This window comes from Xiphias gladius, chromosome 13 (assembly GCF_016859285.1).
Source record: "Xiphias gladius isolate SHS-SW01 ecotype Sanya breed wild chromosome 13, ASM1685928v1, whole genome shotgun sequence".
Lineage (NCBI taxonomy): Eukaryota > Metazoa > Chordata > Actinopteri > Istiophoriformes > Xiphiidae > Xiphias > Xiphias gladius.
The window spans coordinates 14295293-14316305 of NC_053412.1; the positions used below are offsets into that span (position 1 = coordinate 14295293).

The 21013-nt window shown below is 38.2% G+C and overlaps 1 protein-coding gene and 1 long non-coding RNA gene across 2 annotated transcripts in view; both read left to right on the forward strand.

Annotated features, from left to right (window-relative positions):
* Positions 1-821: 821 nt before the first annotated feature.
* LOC120798298 lies at positions 822-3770 on the forward strand. Its single transcript, XR_005708668.1, has 3 exons — positions 822-855; positions 1010-1066; positions 3704-3770. It is a non-coding gene; the product is annotated as an uncharacterized LOC120798298 (long non-coding RNA).
* Positions 3771-7742: 3972 nt separating this feature from the next.
* Positions 7743-21013, forward strand: part of anos1a (anosmin 1a) — a 36908-nt gene continuing 23637 nt past the window's right edge. Inside the window, exons 1-3 of the mRNA XM_040142641.1 lie at positions 7743-7770; positions 14253-14476; positions 19124-19171. Of these exons, the coding sequence (XP_039998575.1) occupies positions 7743-7770; positions 14253-14476; positions 19124-19171 (300 nt within the window). The remainder of the gene's footprint in view (positions 7771-14252; positions 14477-19123; positions 19172-21013) is intronic.

Sequence of the window (21013 nt, forward strand, 5' to 3'; positions counted from 1 at the left end):
GGATAGCTGTAACTTGGATGTGGGAATGAGGATCAGGTGTGCAGGTGGGTGTGAAAACCAGCCACTGGGAAAGCAGCTAATCCAAGGGCATCTAGTGGGCAGGTAGAGAACTGCAAGGATCCCTAGGCCCTTTAATAATAATTAAATTAATAATTAAAGGTCTGTGGCTGTTGGGAAGAACAGAGAGACAGAGACTGTGGGCACAAAGAAGCTTTTATTCCTTGTTCTGTACATTCCACATAAGACAATTTTACAGCAGCATTGGATTGATGAACTGCATGGTTATGTTCTAATATTACACTCACTACGAGTAGATTTGACAACATTTTGAAGTTTGATCATTACTCATCCCTCATGTTTATAAGATTTCATGGCATTTGGTTTAGTGGGTTAGGGGGTTACAGAAGCCACAGTGGTAAACCCAATTAATGTCATCTAAAAAAGTGTCTGCAGTAATGCTTGTTTTAACTTAATGAAGATTTGGACCATTGAATTAGATCATCTCATTTGATTGAATCAGACATATATGACAGTTTAGTAGTCTGTAAGCTTGTATTTACACACAGTGACACACTGTATAAAAGCTGGACTTTGCCTTTTTTATTACTTTGTAATAAGCATAATTCAATACAGCAATAAATCAACTGAAATCAAGAATTTAAATGAACAGGTATGCACTGTTCAGATTGAAAAAGCTGTGTCAGGTGATCAGTCTTGACCAATCACAGCACGGACAGAGAGCAGCTTCTTGTGTTTGAGTGCTAAGCTGTGTTAAAAGAAAAAGCAGAGTGTAAAGCCAGAACTTTTCTGGTTAACACAGACACACACCTTTTAGACTGAGCATCTGAGCACAAGGTAAAAACCCATCCCTGTATTTTACAGGTAGATTAGTACTTCTGGTGTATACTTTGTGATGTTAATGCTGTTTTATTATAGCAGCTGTCCTGGTGAATGCTATTTTGGTATATTGTTTCCTTAGAAGTACTTTCATGTATTTTTTAAATTCTAGACTAAAAAATGAGAGCTGCCGTGTGTGCCTTCCTTCTCTTGCTGACTCTATATCAAGGTATGAATGTTTTTATTCTTGGCATATATAAATAGCTCCAAGTAATAATCTATTCAAGTCTACTATGTATTCTATGTTGTTGTTACAACCCAGAAAGGGTCTAGGGAAGCATCTACGGAAGCAACAGAACTCTGGTGTAATCAGGCAAGCATTGCCATATATTGTTTAGAAGCAAATTAATTTTTTACACAAGCTTAAATACCAAGTTAATAAACCAAATAAGCAACAAAACACAAATCACAGTTATTCATTGACTATTGTTATTAATAGTAATATCAATGATAATAGACAAAGAAAATCCCAGTTGTGGATATAATTAGAAAATGCAAGCAGATAGTAAACTTTATGAGATGACATATATTGGATGATATATATTCACATAAATTAGATCTGGTAATTTACAGTATTTTTGATGTGACTATTCATTCAACAACTGTCATGTTTAGAAAATACCAAATAGTAATATCAATGATAATAGACAAAGAAAATCCCAGTTGTGGATATAATTAGAAAATGCAAGCAGATAGTAAACTTTATGAGATGACATATATTGGATGATATATATTGACATAAATTAGATCTGGTAATTTACAGTATTTTTGATGTGACTATTCATTCAACAACTGTCATGTTTAGAAAATACCAAATGTAAATAAAATACAACTAATCTCTGTTTTCCTCTCAGCCTCGTTGTTGTGTAGCAAAAGTAGAAAAGCCACTGAAACACCTCCTTGCACCTCCATAACACTGGCAGATTCAAGAAGCAGATTTTAAAAAAAAAAGAATGGTCATAATCGAAATCAAAACAGCAGATACCATGATACGTCGACTTTTAGTGCCTAGTATTAGTCAAAGCAGCATTTTTTGTTTTGCTCCTCACTGCCTCAACTCCAAACTTTCTGTCTGTAATGCAGGCTTTCTGTTATAAATTTGTGAGGTATGTCATTTGCCGAGAACACGGTACCCGAGCACATGGTGAGAATAGAGCTTGTTCATTGGTGCACTGTTTGTGCCAGCGTATCGCTATGTTTACAATTGTGTATTGCTATGTTTCTTCAATTTCACATGGGATCTGTAAAGATAGTGGACAATACTAATTTTCTGGGTAAGGGGTTAGGGTTGAGCCCCAGTGCACAATTCAATTATACCATTGGTATAGATTTTTCTGTATCAGAATTATGAGAAAATCAAGCGACAACTCATTATCAGTTATCAAAATGAACAGTATATTGTTTTAAAACTAGCAGTGAACTAGGTTACCTATTGTTAGAGGACACGATAATGTGAATCTACAGTGTGTATAACAAATCACATTGCAATCTTTTGCATACTAATTAGGTACAGTTAACACATTCTCGCCCTGGAACACGGGCACAACCATAGCAATACCAATCGGTATTAAGGTGCCCAAAGTGTGCCAAGAAAATATCCCCCACACCATTACACCACCACCAGCACCTTGGACTGTTGACACAAGGCAGGTTGGGTCTATGGATTCATACTATTGATACCAAATCCTGACCCTACCATCTGAGATGCTTTTCCGCTCACCACAGTTGTAAAGAGTGGTTATCTGAGTTACCATAGCCTTTCGGTCAGTCCAACCAGTCTGGCCATTCTCCTCTCATTAACAACTTGGATAATTGCATGAATAAGCAGGTGTACAGGTGTTCCTACTAAAGTGCTCGGTTGGTGTATGACTAAAATGGAATAAAATTTATATCTAACCTGACAATTGATCCCAAAGCTGTTTTATAATGATGTGAACTGAAAAGATATTAAATTACAATTTTTAAATAACACAATATACCTCAAATTAATAAATCTTGTGCCAATAATTATAGACCAAATGAGCAAATAATATTGGTTACTGGTCACTGTAAAATGCATATACTACTAATTCACAAACATTTATTTCTCCATGTGTGGAGATATAAATAACTCATGCCTGCAAAGATTGCCAGTTCAGTTACATATATAACTCATCCGCTAAATACTACTGATACTACAGTGACTTTCTGTTTATATAGATGATTGGACAGTGCTAAAGATGTTTCCTAGCAACTCACTGACACATTATTATGGCTTTTACCAGCTGAGAAATTCCTTAAGTTCTAAGCTGTACAGCCTGATTTAGTAAATTACTAGTTTGAAACTAGGTAGTAGCAAAAAAATTTGTTGATGGATTAATGAATAGTTAATTGTCTATATATACATAATTTACATATTGTCATTGTTCTGTACTTATCTCTTTTTTTTTTTTAATTGTCTATACTGTATTTAGATGTGTTGTACTACATTACTTATAGTTAGGATATGGTCATATTGTTAACATTTATTTTGAAAAACAAAAAAGGTGGCTGGTCACACTTTGTAGGTTGAAATGCTGCATCAATAAAGTTTTGGGGGCCTTGTAAATTTCAGTGTGTGGACAACCTCTCCTTTTCTGCATTTATTTTTCATTTCTTTCTTTTTTTACTGTTCCCCAGCTGTATTTTTTATAATTTCGTTTCTTTTTGTTATTGCAAATGCTTGTAAAGTTGTTTTTTTGTGAATCACTGAAGAGTTGTGTGTGTGTGTGTTTGTGTGTTGTTCCCAGTTGAGGCACTGAAGTGTAACTTCTGTTTCTCAAAGCAGAGTAGCCTCTGCTACCCTACCCGCACCCAAACCTGTTCAGGTTCAGCTAACGCCTGTGCTGCCGTCATGTTGCCAGCCCCTTTGAGTAAGTCCTTCTGAGGAAACTACCGTGTGCCATCAGAAAGATTATCACCTTTTTCCGAAGTTAGTTAGTTTTTCATTGCTCTATTAATTTATTTACAGTTTATTAAGTGATTCATAAAATGGAAAAAGTAATTCATAAAAAAAGAAGTACTGACAAAAAAATTAAATGTCTTTTAATTAAATTGGTGCCCTATTGCAAACCTATTGGGGTGTGTGTGTCAATAAGGTCCTGCAGTTTATTTTTGCATCAGGACCCACAAGTAGATTAAAGAATAGTTTCTGAAAGTTTATCTGAAGTTCATATGAGGCTGCAGTGATCTGTGTTATTGATTAGGTGGGTCCAAAGTTAAAGGTTTTTTAGTACGAAATTTCCTCTTTGTGTTTCCAACGTGTTTCCTTGTTGAGCTATAGTTGAGGGGTAGCACAGAGAGAAATTTGCACACTCAAAAGACTGGAAGATATTCAGTTTATTTATTTAACTCAGATAACTGAACTTAAGATAAACTTACATACATGCACAGCAAAAGGTCTCCGGGATTTTGTCCGAATCACTTACTGTACACTGGAAGTAAATGATAAAGGGATCTCTGAATGGCCAGTATGACAAGTTTGAATGTTATTATTATTTAAATGTATCGTTTTAAGACATGTAATTAAACCAGTGGAAATAACAAAACATTAAAGTAACATCTAAGCCATTGTGGATTGAATGTATATTTGTATAATGGTGACAATGTCAACCTGTTCATTAAACAGTTTAAGAGTTTAATTCTATCCCTTTTGTTTTATTATTCTAGGCTCTTCATTCCGTCAGTGCATGAACATTGCAGTGTGTCAAGGCTACATCAGAACACCTGGCGTGATTGCCATATGCTGCAGCACCGACCTCTGCAACTGAGCCTCTTCGCTTCAGCTTGGGACCATATTAATGTTGGATCAGTGATTTCTGCTGTTCACACTGTAGTCTTTTCGCTTCAAATTGCTGTTACACTGATCATTCAAACCAATGTATGTTGGATTTCTCTAAATGAAACTAAAAGATGAATGATATTTGTACAAAGCTGTAATCATATTGCATCATTTGTGGCTTACTTTTGAACCATTGATGATCAGTACTGCTTAAGACCCTAGATGGCAGCAGAGCACTGTGCAGAAGGTTGAGCATCCACTTTGGTCATTGCTGCATGCTTTGTGTCTTATAAAGAGCATTATTAAAATACAAATAATGAAACTGAGTGACATTTTGATATCTCAGTTTTGATGCCTTCCTTCTTCATGATGAATTTGAATGACAACTGGTGAGGCTCCTCAATTATTAAAGCCAAGTCATTTCACCTGCAGTTTAATAATGGATTATCTATTGAGCAGAACATATGTAAATGCCTTACATTTTTCATTGTCAAGCAAAGATCAGCGGAAATAGAGATAAATGTGTTCTCCTTTGTGTTGGCTGCAGCTCCCTGATTGCAGGCCTTATGAGCTGATGGCTTGGCTTGTCACCTGTAAGAGTTTTTTAGGATCTAAAGGCTATTGTACATTGGTCAGTACACCAAATACAGTGCCAGCCATAGTTAATGTTGGAAGAAGGGTTTCTGCTCCAAGATGTTCTACGAAAAAAAAAAAGATAGATCATACTGTGTATCTAAACAATATTAAACTTGTCGTCAACACGTGGATGTACATGGAAACACAAATGTTTAATTTAATGCATATGTTCTTAGATGACCAAAGAACAGTCTACGTAGATAAAATAATAACAAACTACACAATCTCAAAAAAATGATAATATCACTTCATAATAAGACATAATTTTAACAATTTATTTTTTTTCAATAATAATATGTAAAGGCTTGACATGATCTCCTCCTAAATGCACTCTTCACATTGCTTTGTCTGGCCACAGTTCTAATTCTGTTAATAAGGTAGATGTACAGTACTGGGAAAAAATGTTAGGCAATAAAGTAAAGTGAGGATACTTTCAAAAATAATGCCAAGAATAATTTATCAGTTAACTTCATAAAAAGTGCCTAGATCAAATCAGAATTTGCTGTGACCATCCTTTGCCTTTAAAAACAGTATCAGTTCTCCTTGGTGCATACAGTTTTTCAAGGTAGGTAGATTGTTCCAAGCATCTTGGAAAACTTGCCATAGTTCTTCTGTGGATTTAGGCTGTTTTACCGTTTTCTGTCTCTTCATGTAATCTCAGACTGACTTTATGAATTTGAAATCAGGGCTCTGTGGGGGCCAAACTGTCTGTTGCAGGACTCCTGGTTCTTCTTGTCATGCAATGCTGCAGAATGAATTTGGGACCAATCAGACATCTCTGTAATTGTACTGATTAGTAGTTTATAAAAGTCATTTTTAAAAGATAGGGTTGGTCATAGTAAATAGGTAAGTGAAAGTGAAAGTGGTTCTCTTTTGTTTAACCTGTCCATCTACATTCACCTACGGCATGGCTACCTACTTTGAGTAGTGACTGAAACAAATACAAGTATCAAAAATGAAGTTCTTTGGCGGGGTCTTGGGCCTCATCTTTAGGGACAGAGTAAAGAGCTTTGACATCCAGAAGAGGCTTGGAATAGACCAGTTTCTCCTTTGGATTGGAAAGAGCCTGTTGAGGTGGTTCAGGAAGCCTCTCTGAGCAGGTATTCAGAGCACATCCAGTGGGGAGAATACCCTGGGGCAGAGCTGGAGGGAGTACGTATCCCATCTGGCCTGTGAATGTCTCAGAATTTATCAAGAGCAGATAAAGGAAGTAGTTGGAGGAGATGTAAATGTGGACTGTGCTGTTTTGTTTGCTCCCACTGTGAACAGGTACAAAAAAATGGACGTGAATACCACAGAAATTTAAGGGAAAAATAACCAGCTGTTTGTTGTTTACCAAAACAACATCTTTAAACCAAACAACCTTGGACAACTTACCTGTCATGCCATATTAAATAAGTACCTGAAGCTACTTCGTCATGTGCAACCATCTTAACAGATAATCCTGTAATTGACAGTATACAAACTTCAATTAGGACTGTGGCTGGAGAGAAATCCCAGAATGTGGACTCCCTCCTCCCCACCACACACTCAGTAAAACCACAGGAAAATGACCAACCATGTTCTTTATGAGGTGTACCCCATTAAGTGGGGCTTCCCTTCAGTAACAAGTGCCTGAGAGCAGTGTGGAAATACCATTCCGCTGTCTGTGTGGAGCCTGAAGGACCCCACACTGAAAACTGGGATTCCACCAGCACTCATGCAGAGAGGAAGACATGCACTCAAGCAAGCATGGGCAGAAACAATGGAAAACGTGATGGGAAATCCGCAACATAGTTGTATTCCCATGGGGTTTTTTTTTAGACAGCTATAAATACAGATATTTAATTGGACTTAAACAACTCCTGTGTGATATTCATCTGTCATTAAAGGATAATATAATATGAGTCTTATTTTAATAACTTTTTGTCCTTCATTTCTATCAGTTATGATAACATTGTACTCACATGCTCAGATTAATTGCTGAGATCTAGAAGACAACATGAGCACACAGTTCATCTGTGCAGCGGTTTAATACAACCCAGAGTTCCGTTTTAGCATTGGGAAAACTCTAGCGGTTGTAGTAATTTTGACCGGAGCAAAGGAGGAAAGAAGAGAGTCAGGTGACACAGTATAAAGAGTGACAAATTCTGTGTTAGGAGGAGGTTGGGGTGGGTTAGTTCGCAAAAACACAGGACTGTTCTTTTTCCCATTTGAAACCAAGAGTCATCCTTGGTTTTATCCATTAACTTTCCAAGACCTTAACTTTGCACTCGTTATTGTAACCATGACGAAAAAGGTCCTTTAACCTTAAGCAATTACTTATTTTAACCTAAACCATCATCTTTCCCTAAACCTAACCAAGTAGTTTTTGTGCCTAAACCTAACCAAACCATTCCATCAGCGTAACTGTGCTTTTATTATAAGAATGATGACACAGGTCCAGTACACCGTCTGCCGTGAGGATGCTATTTCAGGACTCCCTTTTCTTACAAACACACCTATGGTTTGTATGAAAGGGTAGGGACAAACAACCTATATGGGTGGTCAGGTTGGAGAGGCTGTTGGATCTGGGAACACAGTGCAATTTCAACAATGAAGTCTGATGTTCAGACAAGTTGTAAACATTACTTAGATCTAATACTGAAAGTGAATACACTTGAAATGTTGTTCTGACATGTCATCGACCTTTGTTTTCTGATTTTCCTTTTTTTCTCATTTTTGATCTGATTGTTTAAGTGCTCATTTTTCTTGACCGGTTCTGACTTTTTAAAAAGATGTTGCCAGGTTCCTGGTTTTCAGCTATCAACTTGATTAGTGTTAGCAATAGGAATGATGGTTACGGCTATGAATAAGTAATTTGATGTCAGCCAAATTGTAATAAGCCAGAATTATCCTTTACAATTTAATCAAAAGATTGTTCACTTTCTCCTTAATTTTATTCTTGTCTTGATTGAGGATCCAAACCCATATTCAGACCATCAGTGAGAACAATAATGAGCAATATCCTCCCACACCCCGATGGAAGGATGTCTGCCATATGCCTAACAGTTGATATAGAAGCAAAAATGGCAAAATAACCGTGACTATCCCATTGCAATTCATTATAACAATCGCAAACATGATATTTGGACTTTGAAATCATAAGGCATTGAAAGGATCTCCATTCCTTGTAGGAGAGGGGATCTAGAGTAAGCATTCTGAATCTATAAGTTACAAAACTTCATAGATACATCTTAGATACCTGCAGTGATTGTGGCCTGCAAAGGATTTGTTCGATGTGTGTTAGTGATAGGAAGCAGATTTCTAAGTCTTTCTTCAAAACTACGTCATGTAGTTTTCATTATCAACAATCTCTTACCAGCTTGCAGGAGACAGCCCAAACTGACCAGTCACATTTTTTGTTGTCTTCATTCAGTTTAAGTGTCTTAGTGCAATTTTATTCTACCACAAACCTCCAGAACAGGAGAGAAGAACACCATTTTTTCAGAAAGATACTTCTTACTTGTGTTTTAGAAATGGTCGTGGGGAGTGCTGTCATCACTCCAAAACCTCCCATAGGTGTTCAGTTGGTTTGAGATCTGGTGACTCTAGAGACATGTGATTCACCTAATTTTCCTACTCATCAAACCATTCAGTGAGCAATCATTACCTGCATGGATAAGTCTAGAATTGTTATGTTTCTACACTCATTTATTCAGGCTTTTCCCCTACTGTTTATCCATTACTTTGAAGAGGATGGAGCCCCGATCATAATGAATTAGCACAAGATAAGGCAAGAAGACAACTGTCAGTCTATTTCATCATCACACTGAGGTCCCACATCTCAACCGCTATGGCTTTACTATCATCTGATGATCAACTTAGCTGAAGAAATATTTAAACCATCCTACCATTTTTTTTCTGTGTCTGCTGTCATTGCAGTTAAGCCCATTTGAAACTCTACCTCTCCACCACCCCACCACCACCAAGGTCAAGGCCCTGTGTATGGCTCCCTAGAAGGGATCTTCAATTGGACTGTATTTACAGGGCTCTATTCCTATACATCCCTCTACTCACTGTGGTCCATGCCAAGGTATTTATCAAATAAAGTTTCTACATTCACTTGTGCTGTCTTTCCTAATTGAACTTTATTTGACATTTTGAAAGAAGGCCAGTATTAGACCCAGCAAACTGGCATACACAACTGTACACACAATGATCCAATTATGCCGTCATAGTCTGTTGTTTTTATTTGTGAAGCAGTAAGTCAAGCTCTCAGCAGGGAGCTCAGAGGGATTTTCTCCTTCCTGTTGTGGGTGGACCACCAGAGCATCAGCTCCCAACAGATCTTAAGACACTTGCTTCATTAACACCCTATTTTAGGAATACCCCCAGCAGATGCAAAACAAAACAGAAAACACTTTAGAGATTTGGTTGTTGGCTCCATGTCAATTTCTCCAGTGGGTGTACTGAGAAGGATTCAGTGAACTGGGTCAAACGCATGAAATTTGGTTCACATCTGAGAACACCTCATTACCTTTTAGTCTGAGATTGTATGTATAAAGGTGTAATGAACTTGACTCGCTCTCTGAATCAGAGAGGTAAAAACTCTCAGCTGCAAAGGCTCATTAAGCTAAAGACACAGTACTATAAAAACCTGAGAGAGAGCACCACAGTATAAGTGTGTTTGCAAAAGCATTGCGGCTGGGAAATATAGGCATCTTGTTAACACTGCAGGATTCTCCGGACGCGCAAACGGGGCCCCTTGTGCCAGGCATGAGAGAACCGACAACCTAAAGAGGATCTCTTCAGAGTTTCCAAAACGTCATGTTTTCTTCTTTCCTTGGGCGAGGAAACCAGCAGTGCCCTGCCTGTTTATGAGAGATATGTTTGTGGTTACTTTAATAGAGGAGTCCATAAAAATGCTGTTGTTTTGTAGCTACCAGTGAAAATTACAGCTGGGATTCCCTGGAAAATACATCGCCTGCGTTCCCCTGAAACTGGTTGCAATGAGGAGAAAACACTCTCACTCTCCTGGAAAAGTTCCACCGGTGTGTAAAATCACAGATTCTCCAACATAAATGTTTCCTCTGCATTAATAGAACAGCAAGAGGTGTGATGAAGTTTAGCCCTTGGCAACATCTGGCCTTACCACAAAATAAAACCACTGGAAATATGCCATAAGGCTTATGAACTAATATAACAGAACAAGTATCGCTCATGTTGTGGCAGCACTATTATAAATAGATTCATATGATACTCATAGCATACTGTACTTGTTATCACTCCGCAGGGTTCTTGTGATGATGGGTTTTACTTCCATTATAGGATTTCTATGGATTCCTAATGGAAACTTTTACTAGGGTTTGGATAGACAAAGAAAAAAATGAGAAGAGGCTCATGATATTTACACATTGTGTTCAACAAAATCATCAAACAACAAATCCATGGTGATATCCAATTTAAAGCACACTTTCTCTTACTAAAAATATTGGCTTTACCACCACCAAAATGTTCATTTACCATAATGAAAATGTGAGCATGGGGAACAGTGGGGAACAGTGGGGAACAGTATCCATCCATCCGTTAGCTATACTGATTATCCTTTGAAGGTCGCATTCGGGCTGTAGCCAATCCCAGTTGACGTAAGGCGAGAGGTGGGGTACACCCTGGACAGGTCACCAGTCTATCACAGAGCTGACATATAGAGAAAACAACCATTCACACTCATATTCACACCTATGGGCAATTTAGAGTTGTCAATTAACTTAACCTGCATGTCTTTGGGAGGAAGCCGGAGTATCCGGAGAAAACCCACGCAGGCACCGGGAGAACATGCAAACTCCACACAGAGTGTGCCAGCAGGTTCCAACCCAGAACCTTCTTGATCTGAGGCAACAGTACTAACGATGCTGCCCCAAATGTAATGACCTGGTTTTCTACATTAAGTGATCATAAAATGTGATTTGATCTTCATCTAAGTCACAAATATAGATAAACACAATGTGCTTAAGGGATTAACACACAAACATTTATATCCTTTTATGTCTTTATTGAACACATCCATTAAGCATTCACAGTGCTGGTGGAGAAAGAAAAGGGAACCCCTGGATTTAATAACTGGTCCAACTTCCTTTGGCAGCAATAACCCTAAACAAGCCTTCCTAGTAGCTGTGGATCAGACCTGCGCAATGTTCAGGGGTAATTTTGGACTATTCGTCCTCACAGAACTGCTTCAGCTTAGCCATATTCTTCGGATGTCTGGTGTGAACGGCTCTCTCAAGGTTATCCGACAGCATCTCTATTTGGTTAAGGTCTCGGCTCTGACTGGACCAATCCAAAGGGTGGATTTTCTATTTTTGATGTCCTTCTGTAGCAGATTTACTCCGATGTTAAGGCTGATTGTCCTGCTGCATCACTCAACTTGTGTCGAGCAACTGGCAGACAGCCACCTTGACATTATTCTGAAAGATACCTTGATAAACTTGGGAATTAATTTCCCCCTCGTTGATGGCGAGCTGTCCAAGCACAGAGACAGCATAGCAGCCCCAAATCATGATGCTCCCTCCACTTTACTTCACTGTTGGGATGCTGTTTACATGTTGGTTTGCATTGCTCTTTTTCAGACATGTGTTTTCTTCCCAAACCAAGTGTCTAGGTGCTCTCAGGTAAACTTCAGGTTCAAAGTGATATTTTTTTGGAGAGCAGCTGCTTCCTCTGTGGTGTCCTGTCATGGACATCTTGCCTGTTTAATGATATGGTAGACTCATGAACAGAGATGTTATCAAGCTCCAGTGACTCTTTTAAGTCTTTAGCTGTTACTCTGGGCTTCTTTTTCACCTTACTGAGCATTCTACATTGTACTTTTGAAGTCATCTTAGCTGGGCACCAACTTCTAAGGAGAGGAGCCACAGTACCAGTTTGTCTCCATTTATAGACAGTTTGTCTAACTTTGGACAGATGAATGTCTAAACTCTTCAGATTGACTCTACAACCCTTTCCAGCATTATATTAAATCAACAATTCCTAAGTTTTCTGGGATCTCTTTTTTCATGGTCCACATCAGCAGATGCTCCTTGTGAATAGCAAACTCAAAATGTCTAAGTCTTTTTTATAACTCAAAACACTTCTAACCCACACCTCCAATCTGGTTTCATTGACTGGACTCTAGGTTTGCTAACTCCTGACTCCATTTAGCTTCTGTTGATGTCATTAGCTGAGAGGTTCACATGCCTTTTCCAACCTACTGTGAATGTTTGAATGATGTGTGCAATATGGAAAAGAACAATACAATGATTTATGTGTTATTAGTTAAAATAGATGGTGGTAGTTCATTATTGTAACTTAGATGAAGATCCGACCATATTTTAAGACAAATTTATACATAAATGCAGATAATTCCATAGGGTTAACTTATTTTTCTTGCCACTGTATCTCCAAATCTTCACCAGCAACTACAACTGAATCAGCATCATTACATGACCTAAGTGTGGAACTTAGGTGTTATCATGTGATAAGAGATGGTTGTATTTGGCGGAAAATTGGAACTTCTGACATGTTACAAGGCACTCCAAGTCAATGGGTACAAGAAGATAATGATGACAGTCCCATCTCGATTTTCAAACCAGGACAGATACAACTAAATTAACAGGGTGCACCAAAAGCATCCAAGTGGGACTCCCTTGACTGTATAGTCTTAAAGTCACAAAATGTCAGCACATACCACAACCATTCAACACCTTAAGATCTTTGCTAGTACACCCTAAAGACAGAGATGTGGTTGAAAGCTAGCAATTATTGGATTATTTTGTTACACAAGTAAACTATGTTGCCAGCCATAACAATGTTGACATGCGATGTTGACAATGAAGACATGATTTTTTATGCCGCAATATTAAGACGATCTCTCCACACAGTTTCATGCTCCTTATGTACAGAGACGGATCCAGAGGGTTCAGGTAACTGGTGCGTTGGACATTCAACAAGGTATCTGGGACATACAGCACCCCTACCGTGATTTTTTTTTTTTTTTTTTGAAACAAGATGGACTTGCAGATGGTGTATAAGTCATAAATGTGTTTTCTTTTCCATTAAAAATTATTAAGGAAATGTTTGCACAGTTTGTTTTCACTAAATCCCATAAAACTATAATTAACCATTTAAAATAAGACTGGTTTGAGTTATTTGACTGACCTATAACCAAAGATGTAAAAAACGCTGTAATCTTCCTAATGGCAGCAATCCTACTCTCATACAGGAAGATAATGATTGTGTTCAAACTCTGAAATGTTAGATACAATAATTATTCTGCATGTGTCATTATGCAAAGTGGCGCTATAAAAATCTTCAGTATGTCACTGCTGTTCAACACTGAAAAAAAACTTTTTCTCTTTCATCAATCACCTGCAAGGTGAATTAGGACAGGGCAGGACAAATAAAATATAGAAAAAATTTGCATAATAATTTGAGATAGATTAAAAAATTAAAGAGAAACCACTTGAACCGCTGAATTGATGGATTCAGCTTTATTTAAGAGCTGAATAATTAAAGTGACCTTAATGAAATTCTGCCTATAGGGCTCCAAAACGGTTTGGTCAAGGTCTGGTCCTGTATGTTACCTTTTATATGACATTTTTATTATACCAACAGCTGATGACACTGAGCAAATATTCTTCAGTCAGTCATTGATCTGCCTTTTCAAAATTTCCTTCTTCAGTACATTGGGAAGTTTTGGGTATACAGTACCAAAACTTCACATCTGAGAACATCTGTGAGCCCACAGCCAGTTCCTTGGCTGTGGGCTCACTGAACTGAGAGCTCTGTCGACTGACATTCAGCCTCTCAGCATCCTGACCCTAACTGTGCACGCCTAGATCTTATAGCTCCTCCCTTGGCTATATAATTTCTACTTTAGCTGGACTTCCATCAGATTACTCCCCAACGCATCCTCTTTTCACAGCCCCACTGCCGGACACGAGGAGGAAGATGCTGGCCACAAGCAGCGGTTTCATGACGAGCCTGTCTCTGTGGATTATTTTCCTCCTCATTTCCCGTGTCTGCGCCAGGAGGCAGCACGCTGATGCTGCTGATGATGAGTCCTGGCCGGAGAGTGTTTCCAGGGCGAGGTGTGCGTCGCGGTGCCTCAGCTTGCACAGCGTAGCAGCGCTCTCATCATCGCTTCAGGTAAGGACGCCGATGGCACCGGAGCGCACAGGGTATGAACTGCGGTGCTTCTAAGAAAGTAACTTGGCAATAAAGCTCAGCTCAGTCATAGTGATTTAGTGAATTTAGCCTAAAGTGCATGGTACTTTGAAATCAGTCACTCATTAAGGTCATTAAATTACATAAGTCAGCATGTTTAAGGGCCAAATAATACGTTTATGACCGCAAAGTATTTTTAGATAAATGTCTTCAGTTCTGGCAATGCTTTAAAGGGCCATACCGGTACCTTTCCTTGTTATCAAATTACAAATCACGTTCACTTTCTTGTAGACACTTTTCTGTAATATACCCTACTGTTTTAGATGTTTGAATTCGATATTACCTTTTTGGCTGCAAATATCGGTATGAAAAGTATGACCTCAGAAACAGGAAGCTTGCTTGAGTTTGGAAATCGCAACTTAGTGACCAGCATGTAGTTACTGTTTTGTATAGTTACATTACATTTACATGGTAATTCCGTTGTAAATAAATTAAAAGCCGACACGATGTTTACTGTGATGATTTATCAAACTTACGGCCAGGTCCCTGCAAGCGGATTTTTATACCGTAGTGAAATTTATGGAAACCAGTGGCTTCCTTGATGGAAGAAATGCACAACACAGTGATATGTGTTAAAGGGTTAGTAGGAAAGTGGTTAGTAGTCATCGAAAGTACATTGTAAATACACACACACACACACACACACACACACACACACACACACAGACATACACACGCACACGCACAAAAAAAAATAAAAAATAAAAAAACCGGTGTAGTTTCATTAGCGTGTGCTGTCATTGCGGTTTTAGGATTTTTAAAATACTAAGCTCGCCAACTCCAAATCCAGTAATTTAAGTCTAACTACTGGAATCAGCCTCGAAAATATCTGCCATGTGTAATTTTTTGATTGCAGAATGTTATCTACTATCTCATGAATAAATAACATATTTATGAATGAAGTGGTGAAGAATTTCTCTGGTGAGTCACTGCTTCAAAGAGTCAATGACTCAAATTAGATTTAAATTAATAAGGGTTTTGGCAGATATTTGAATACTAAATATCAAATGATACCAACAATGTGAGTCTAATAATATTTAATAAAGGTTGAATATGTGCTATTATAATATGTAATATTTAGGTCTGTGTATGTCCATAATGGATATAACTGAACTGCTTAAAGCTGCTGTAAAGGTAATCCAGTTTTGCTCAGATTAAGTAAAACTGGATTAGCTTTACTCAAATCTACTTGAATTTTAAATAATCACTCACTTAGTCGCTCACTCACACACGTTTCATACATAGTAGACATCTTCCCTTACTAAAACTTTTTGACCGACAAGGGCCAGACCATAAGGCTTGTCATCGTGATTATATTATTCACAGATCCCTTCTCTGTCAGTAACTGTCTCTTCACGCACACACACACACACACACACACACACACACACGCACACACAGAGTGTAGCAAGTTCCCTCTTTGCTCCAGGCTGCAGATTGATGGGGACAACATTCCTGACACTCACTTAGACCAATGTTAACTACACAGAATGGTGGTCCAGTCCACAAAAAGGGAGAAATCAGACTAAATCACGAATGCCTCTGTGATGTAGTCTTGATATTCTTTTACATTGCAACCCCTTGCTTTTATCTCCACCAAACCAGGAGGTGGACTTCTGTAAGTACCTCTTGGCTTTAGCTCCAAATACCCAAAACTCCAAAGCTGTCGATTCCTGGTCTAACAGTACCCTTCATTCAAGTTCATTCAAGTTAGTTATTGATCATTCTGTGTAGCCCTGACTTCAAATCATTGGCTGCTTAAGTGTTTAATCACACTCACATTGACCTCATGGATGTGGATGGGAGGGGTTGGGGGGTGTCTAGGTCAGGACATTGCTGGCATCATCCCTCCAGTCCTCTGACTGATAGGCTATGGTCACTGTAGTTGCCCAGTTGTCCCTCTCCCTCATGTTCTGTCATAGATAATCGGTCCACAGAAACAATATCCCTCTGTTGCTGCTGTATTTTATTGCTTTGGCCCACTCAGAAAAAAAGTTGTGACCATCTTTATGCCAGCCAATGAGTGTTTAGCTGTATAGTAGGAATGGTTATGAGGGCCCAGAGCTGGACAGGGCCCTGAAACATGCCAAGGTTTATGGGTATTTAATTGTGTTACAGAGCTGTTGAGCCTTGTCAAGAAACCCCACATTTCTAAAGGTGCCAAAGTCACCATTTTATCTATACGTCTGTTGCACTGTTAGTTTTACTGTTAGCAATTCATGCTGTTTTTAGATCCACACTATTTCACATTTTATGTTATGTTATATTCATACCATATCCCATCAAGCTTTTCAGGGTGGAATGTAATCCCAAATTGTCATATGGGTTTATTATTGTGCTACTGATCATCCATTGGTTCCTTTTTTTAAACATTTCTCCAGAAGGCTCCATTATAAAAGAACCTGTTAAAGAAATGAGTTGTGGGAAACTATTGACCCTCATGTGCATTGTGTACAAATTTAATTTAGAATATATTCTATGCAAGTGTAATATCAGTTGAATACAGAATACAGATAATAAAACTAAATCTTTATACAGGGCCCTATGAGATAGGACATAATAGGTAAAAACATCCTTATTGATTTATATATTCATCATTTTCACTATCATTACCAAATACATTTGCAGTTAATCATATTGCCACAAACTATTTGCCACACAGTGCACTGAGGGAAATGAAGTCTTTGGGGCCCCAGAGGATGTGGGTAGTTGCCCATTTTGCCTGGTTGTTACCCAGCCTTGCCTCAGGTACTTGTGTGGCAGAGATTGGGCTGAATAATAGATTAGACAGTGAAAAGCTTTTTTGAGTGATATTCACTTGTTTACCTCACCTATTTTGGTTCATTTGGTGTGTTTGTGGATCTTTACAACCACCAGTCAGGTCATTTATAAGGAATACTAGCCCATACAAACAGTCAAGGCATCCGTACATGTTATTACAACTGCCGGGCACTGTCTAGTCAACCACTATATTGTCTGAGTAGTTCAACTGAAGCATAGTGTAATGATTTGCTGAAGTGCAGCTCAGTTAGTCTTGAGGAAATTCAGAGAGAGGAAGAGACCTTCACTTCACTAATTCCCACCCCCAGAGGAGACAATTTAACTCAGCTCTCCATCAATCACGCTCTATTTATTTATTGACAGAGCAAATGTTAGTGTTTGAAAGGCCACACGCTCTTATCTAAGTCAGAAAAGCACCAGCACCCACAACAGTCTGTAATCCCATGATGTTTCAACATCTGTGTTTATTTCTGAATATGGTTCTTCCAATATTTTCTAGCTGTACAAAAATTGTAAATAATAAAAATTAAATGATGGAAGATGGTGTCGTGTTCCACATTCAAATTTGAGTTCAAATGACAAAGTCAAAAAAAAATTAAATGAGAAAACTGTAGATTTAATCAGTACAGTGCAACTGCAGCTGCATCCTTTTTTCTCTTCAATGATAGGGCTCACAATATTCAATATTTTTCTTATTGTCAACAAATCCAGGGAAAAGAAAGATGTCATTTTAAAAATCTTATCACTGAGCATAATCTAGTTTTTGCAGAATCATTCAATATCAAAGCAGTTTTTGTGTTCCTTCATTACCATAAACACACACACTGTAGTTTATTTTGATTCACGTTTACCATCCTTCTGCCCCAAATACTCAATAGAGAACCAAATGTGGATTCATCTGCTGCTGAAAATAGTCCCCGACTATTTCCTCCTGTTTGAGTAATATTTGTTTCAAAATTAAAAATTAATTTGTGAGGCGAAGATTAACATCAAACAGAAAGAATCAACAGGCTTTGAAATGAGAGCCACAGACAGGCAGAAAGTATTAAGAGACAGACTAACACATTGTTGGTTTTGGTTGTGTCATGGAATTTGTTGACAATAAAAAAAATATAGAATAATGCCAGCCTTATTCTTTAACATGGGCAAACAGATATGTCGATCAAGAAAAACAATCCTGTCCAAAATAAAAATGTTTAAGATAGAAATGAGGGTGTGCATATAGATCATATAGAGTCTGCTGTAACTATCCCTTGAGGTATTTAACACAAACGGATGTGACAGATGGCATTGTTCTTAATATTTTCATGCTGTTTAGGTTAGTAATACGCTGGTCTGTGTTTATTTAACACTTTAAAAATCCAAGAGATCAAAACATAGGAGTACTGATTAGACACCAGTTTAGTCATGCTGTAAAAATAAATCTATTGTACCACTGTCTCACGTGACTTGACTAGTGATCCTAGCACTCATTATATTTCAGCAATTGACCTGAGGCTCACAGCGGGGAGCCATGAAGGACAGCAAGTCCTACAGACTGGAGAGGAAAAACAGTAATTTGTCTTTAAACAGAAAAATAAGAGTTGGGCTATACGAAGTGTGAACTCTGTAGCTCTGTCATGTTCTCTTAGCAAAACTGTAATTATACTGCCTGCCTCTGAACTGTGAAAACACAGTAACCTATAATTAGGGAATTCAAATGTATTCCTCTGCACTTAATTCAGTTAGATCAATGTATTTTTTTGTGCTTCTCTCTTTGTCTCCCTCTCTTTTTATTCTCCTCTTTAGAATAATGGATCCTTGGGCTGGTGTCAGAATCATAAACAGTGTACAAAGGTAGGTTCCCAGCCATTTTTTTTTTAAACTGCTGCGCCCCTTCTCTCAGACATTTCTGTCATCACACATCTCACACACAGAACATTATGCATTGATTCTGTCGTTCAGTTACTTCTCTTAGTTGCTCGAAATATTCAGAGACTTGAAGCAACAAGAAAAATTACAGTATCATTCATTTCAGCAAGTGCCCAAAACAATTGAGTAGGTTCAAGTGACAGTGGGCTGTAGCGGCCGTAGTAATTATGACTCTTGTCCATTGGGAGCAAAGGAGGAAGTAGCATGATGGTGTGAAAGAGCCAGAAAGTCCACAGAGGCAGGAGGTCAGAGTGGATGATGGGTCAACAAAACATCCGACTTTGGTTTGCTCAGGTTCAGTCGTCTCAGACTGTTTTTTGAGCCGATATGCGAATGCATTTCTTTAGTTAAAAATCTTTCCATTGCTTGCTCTGACAGTCACAATTTCTTACTGCTGTGCACCTGGAAAAGTCATGTTGGAAAGGATGCTGCATTACTATGACAACCAGCAACCATGAGCTGTCATCATCAGTTTTAGCTTCTTCATAACTACACCTTTAATAGGGTTTTTAATCTGGTGATTTTGATGTTCATTGCTTATTTTTTCTTTTTCACCATGTTTGACCTTACAATAAAAATTTAGTTCATGTAAATATCATTTTGTTGTTATATTGTGGAACAATAATGTTCAATAAAAATGGAAAATAAATGTTGCTGCATCCTAAGGCACCCCAGGGTGCCCTTGCACTCACTTTGTACTGCCATACACTGCACTGTATAAACACTTTTACATGCCTGTAGCGCAGTCTGTAGGTTTTATAAGTGTTTCATTAAGCTGATCAGATAGTTGTGTGTAACAGCTGGTGTTTTCCAGCATTATAAATCACTCTACCTTGATGTGTGTGCACATTGTGTGTGTGCGTGCACATACCTGCCTGGATGCATGTTTGAAGGCAGGTGTACCTTTGTAAGATATGTGTGTGTACTTGTGCCTTTTGCTGCACAAAAAAATCATCCCACATGCTCACCAGTGAGAGTGGGCTTTGTATGTGTGTGAATGTGTAAACCTGTATCTATTGATGCATGCTGGTGTACTGTAGTGGTTATTACCCCCTTGGCCATTTACTCTCGGACAACCTTTACTCAGACTTCCTACCAACCCTACAGTAGCCCAGCTAATACACCAACATTCAGCAAGATGCAGACAATAATAGATGGGATACTTGCTTGGCAAGCTCCTCTCATGTTTATATCGTAAAACTTCCCTTGATAACTTTCATGACATTATGCTCAGATAATTTTATTTCACATCCACTGTCCAACTACTTAGTCCTGGTGTTTTTAGATATTTACCAGCCCCCACAAGGAATATTGTCTTCTTGTTGAGCAGTGGAGATATTAATATGCCTTAGCAGCCTCTCACTTTGGAAACCGTGCGAACTTAGTGATGGGTAATTGTGATGACACGTTAGCGCATTAGATGTCTCTCCAGCTGCATTATTAAGATCTCGTAAATTGAGATATCTGGGCCCTTTAATGAACGATCACAGGGAGGAAACGTTTTCATGGCTGCGTGAATTAGTTCATGATACCAGGAGCTGCTTCATCCTATGATGCAGTGTTTTTATCAGTACATGTTCTTTTGATTGGTGTTTCAGTGGAGGATCACACATATACAGTGAATATATAAATATAATTTTGTATTATATGATGATATTGTGTTGCAGCCTTACATCTTAAGCATCCTTCTCTGAGATTTTAACATCTGCATCCCCTCCTTTGTGACCAAGACAGATCTAATAAGAAAACTTAATATGGGTTAAAGGC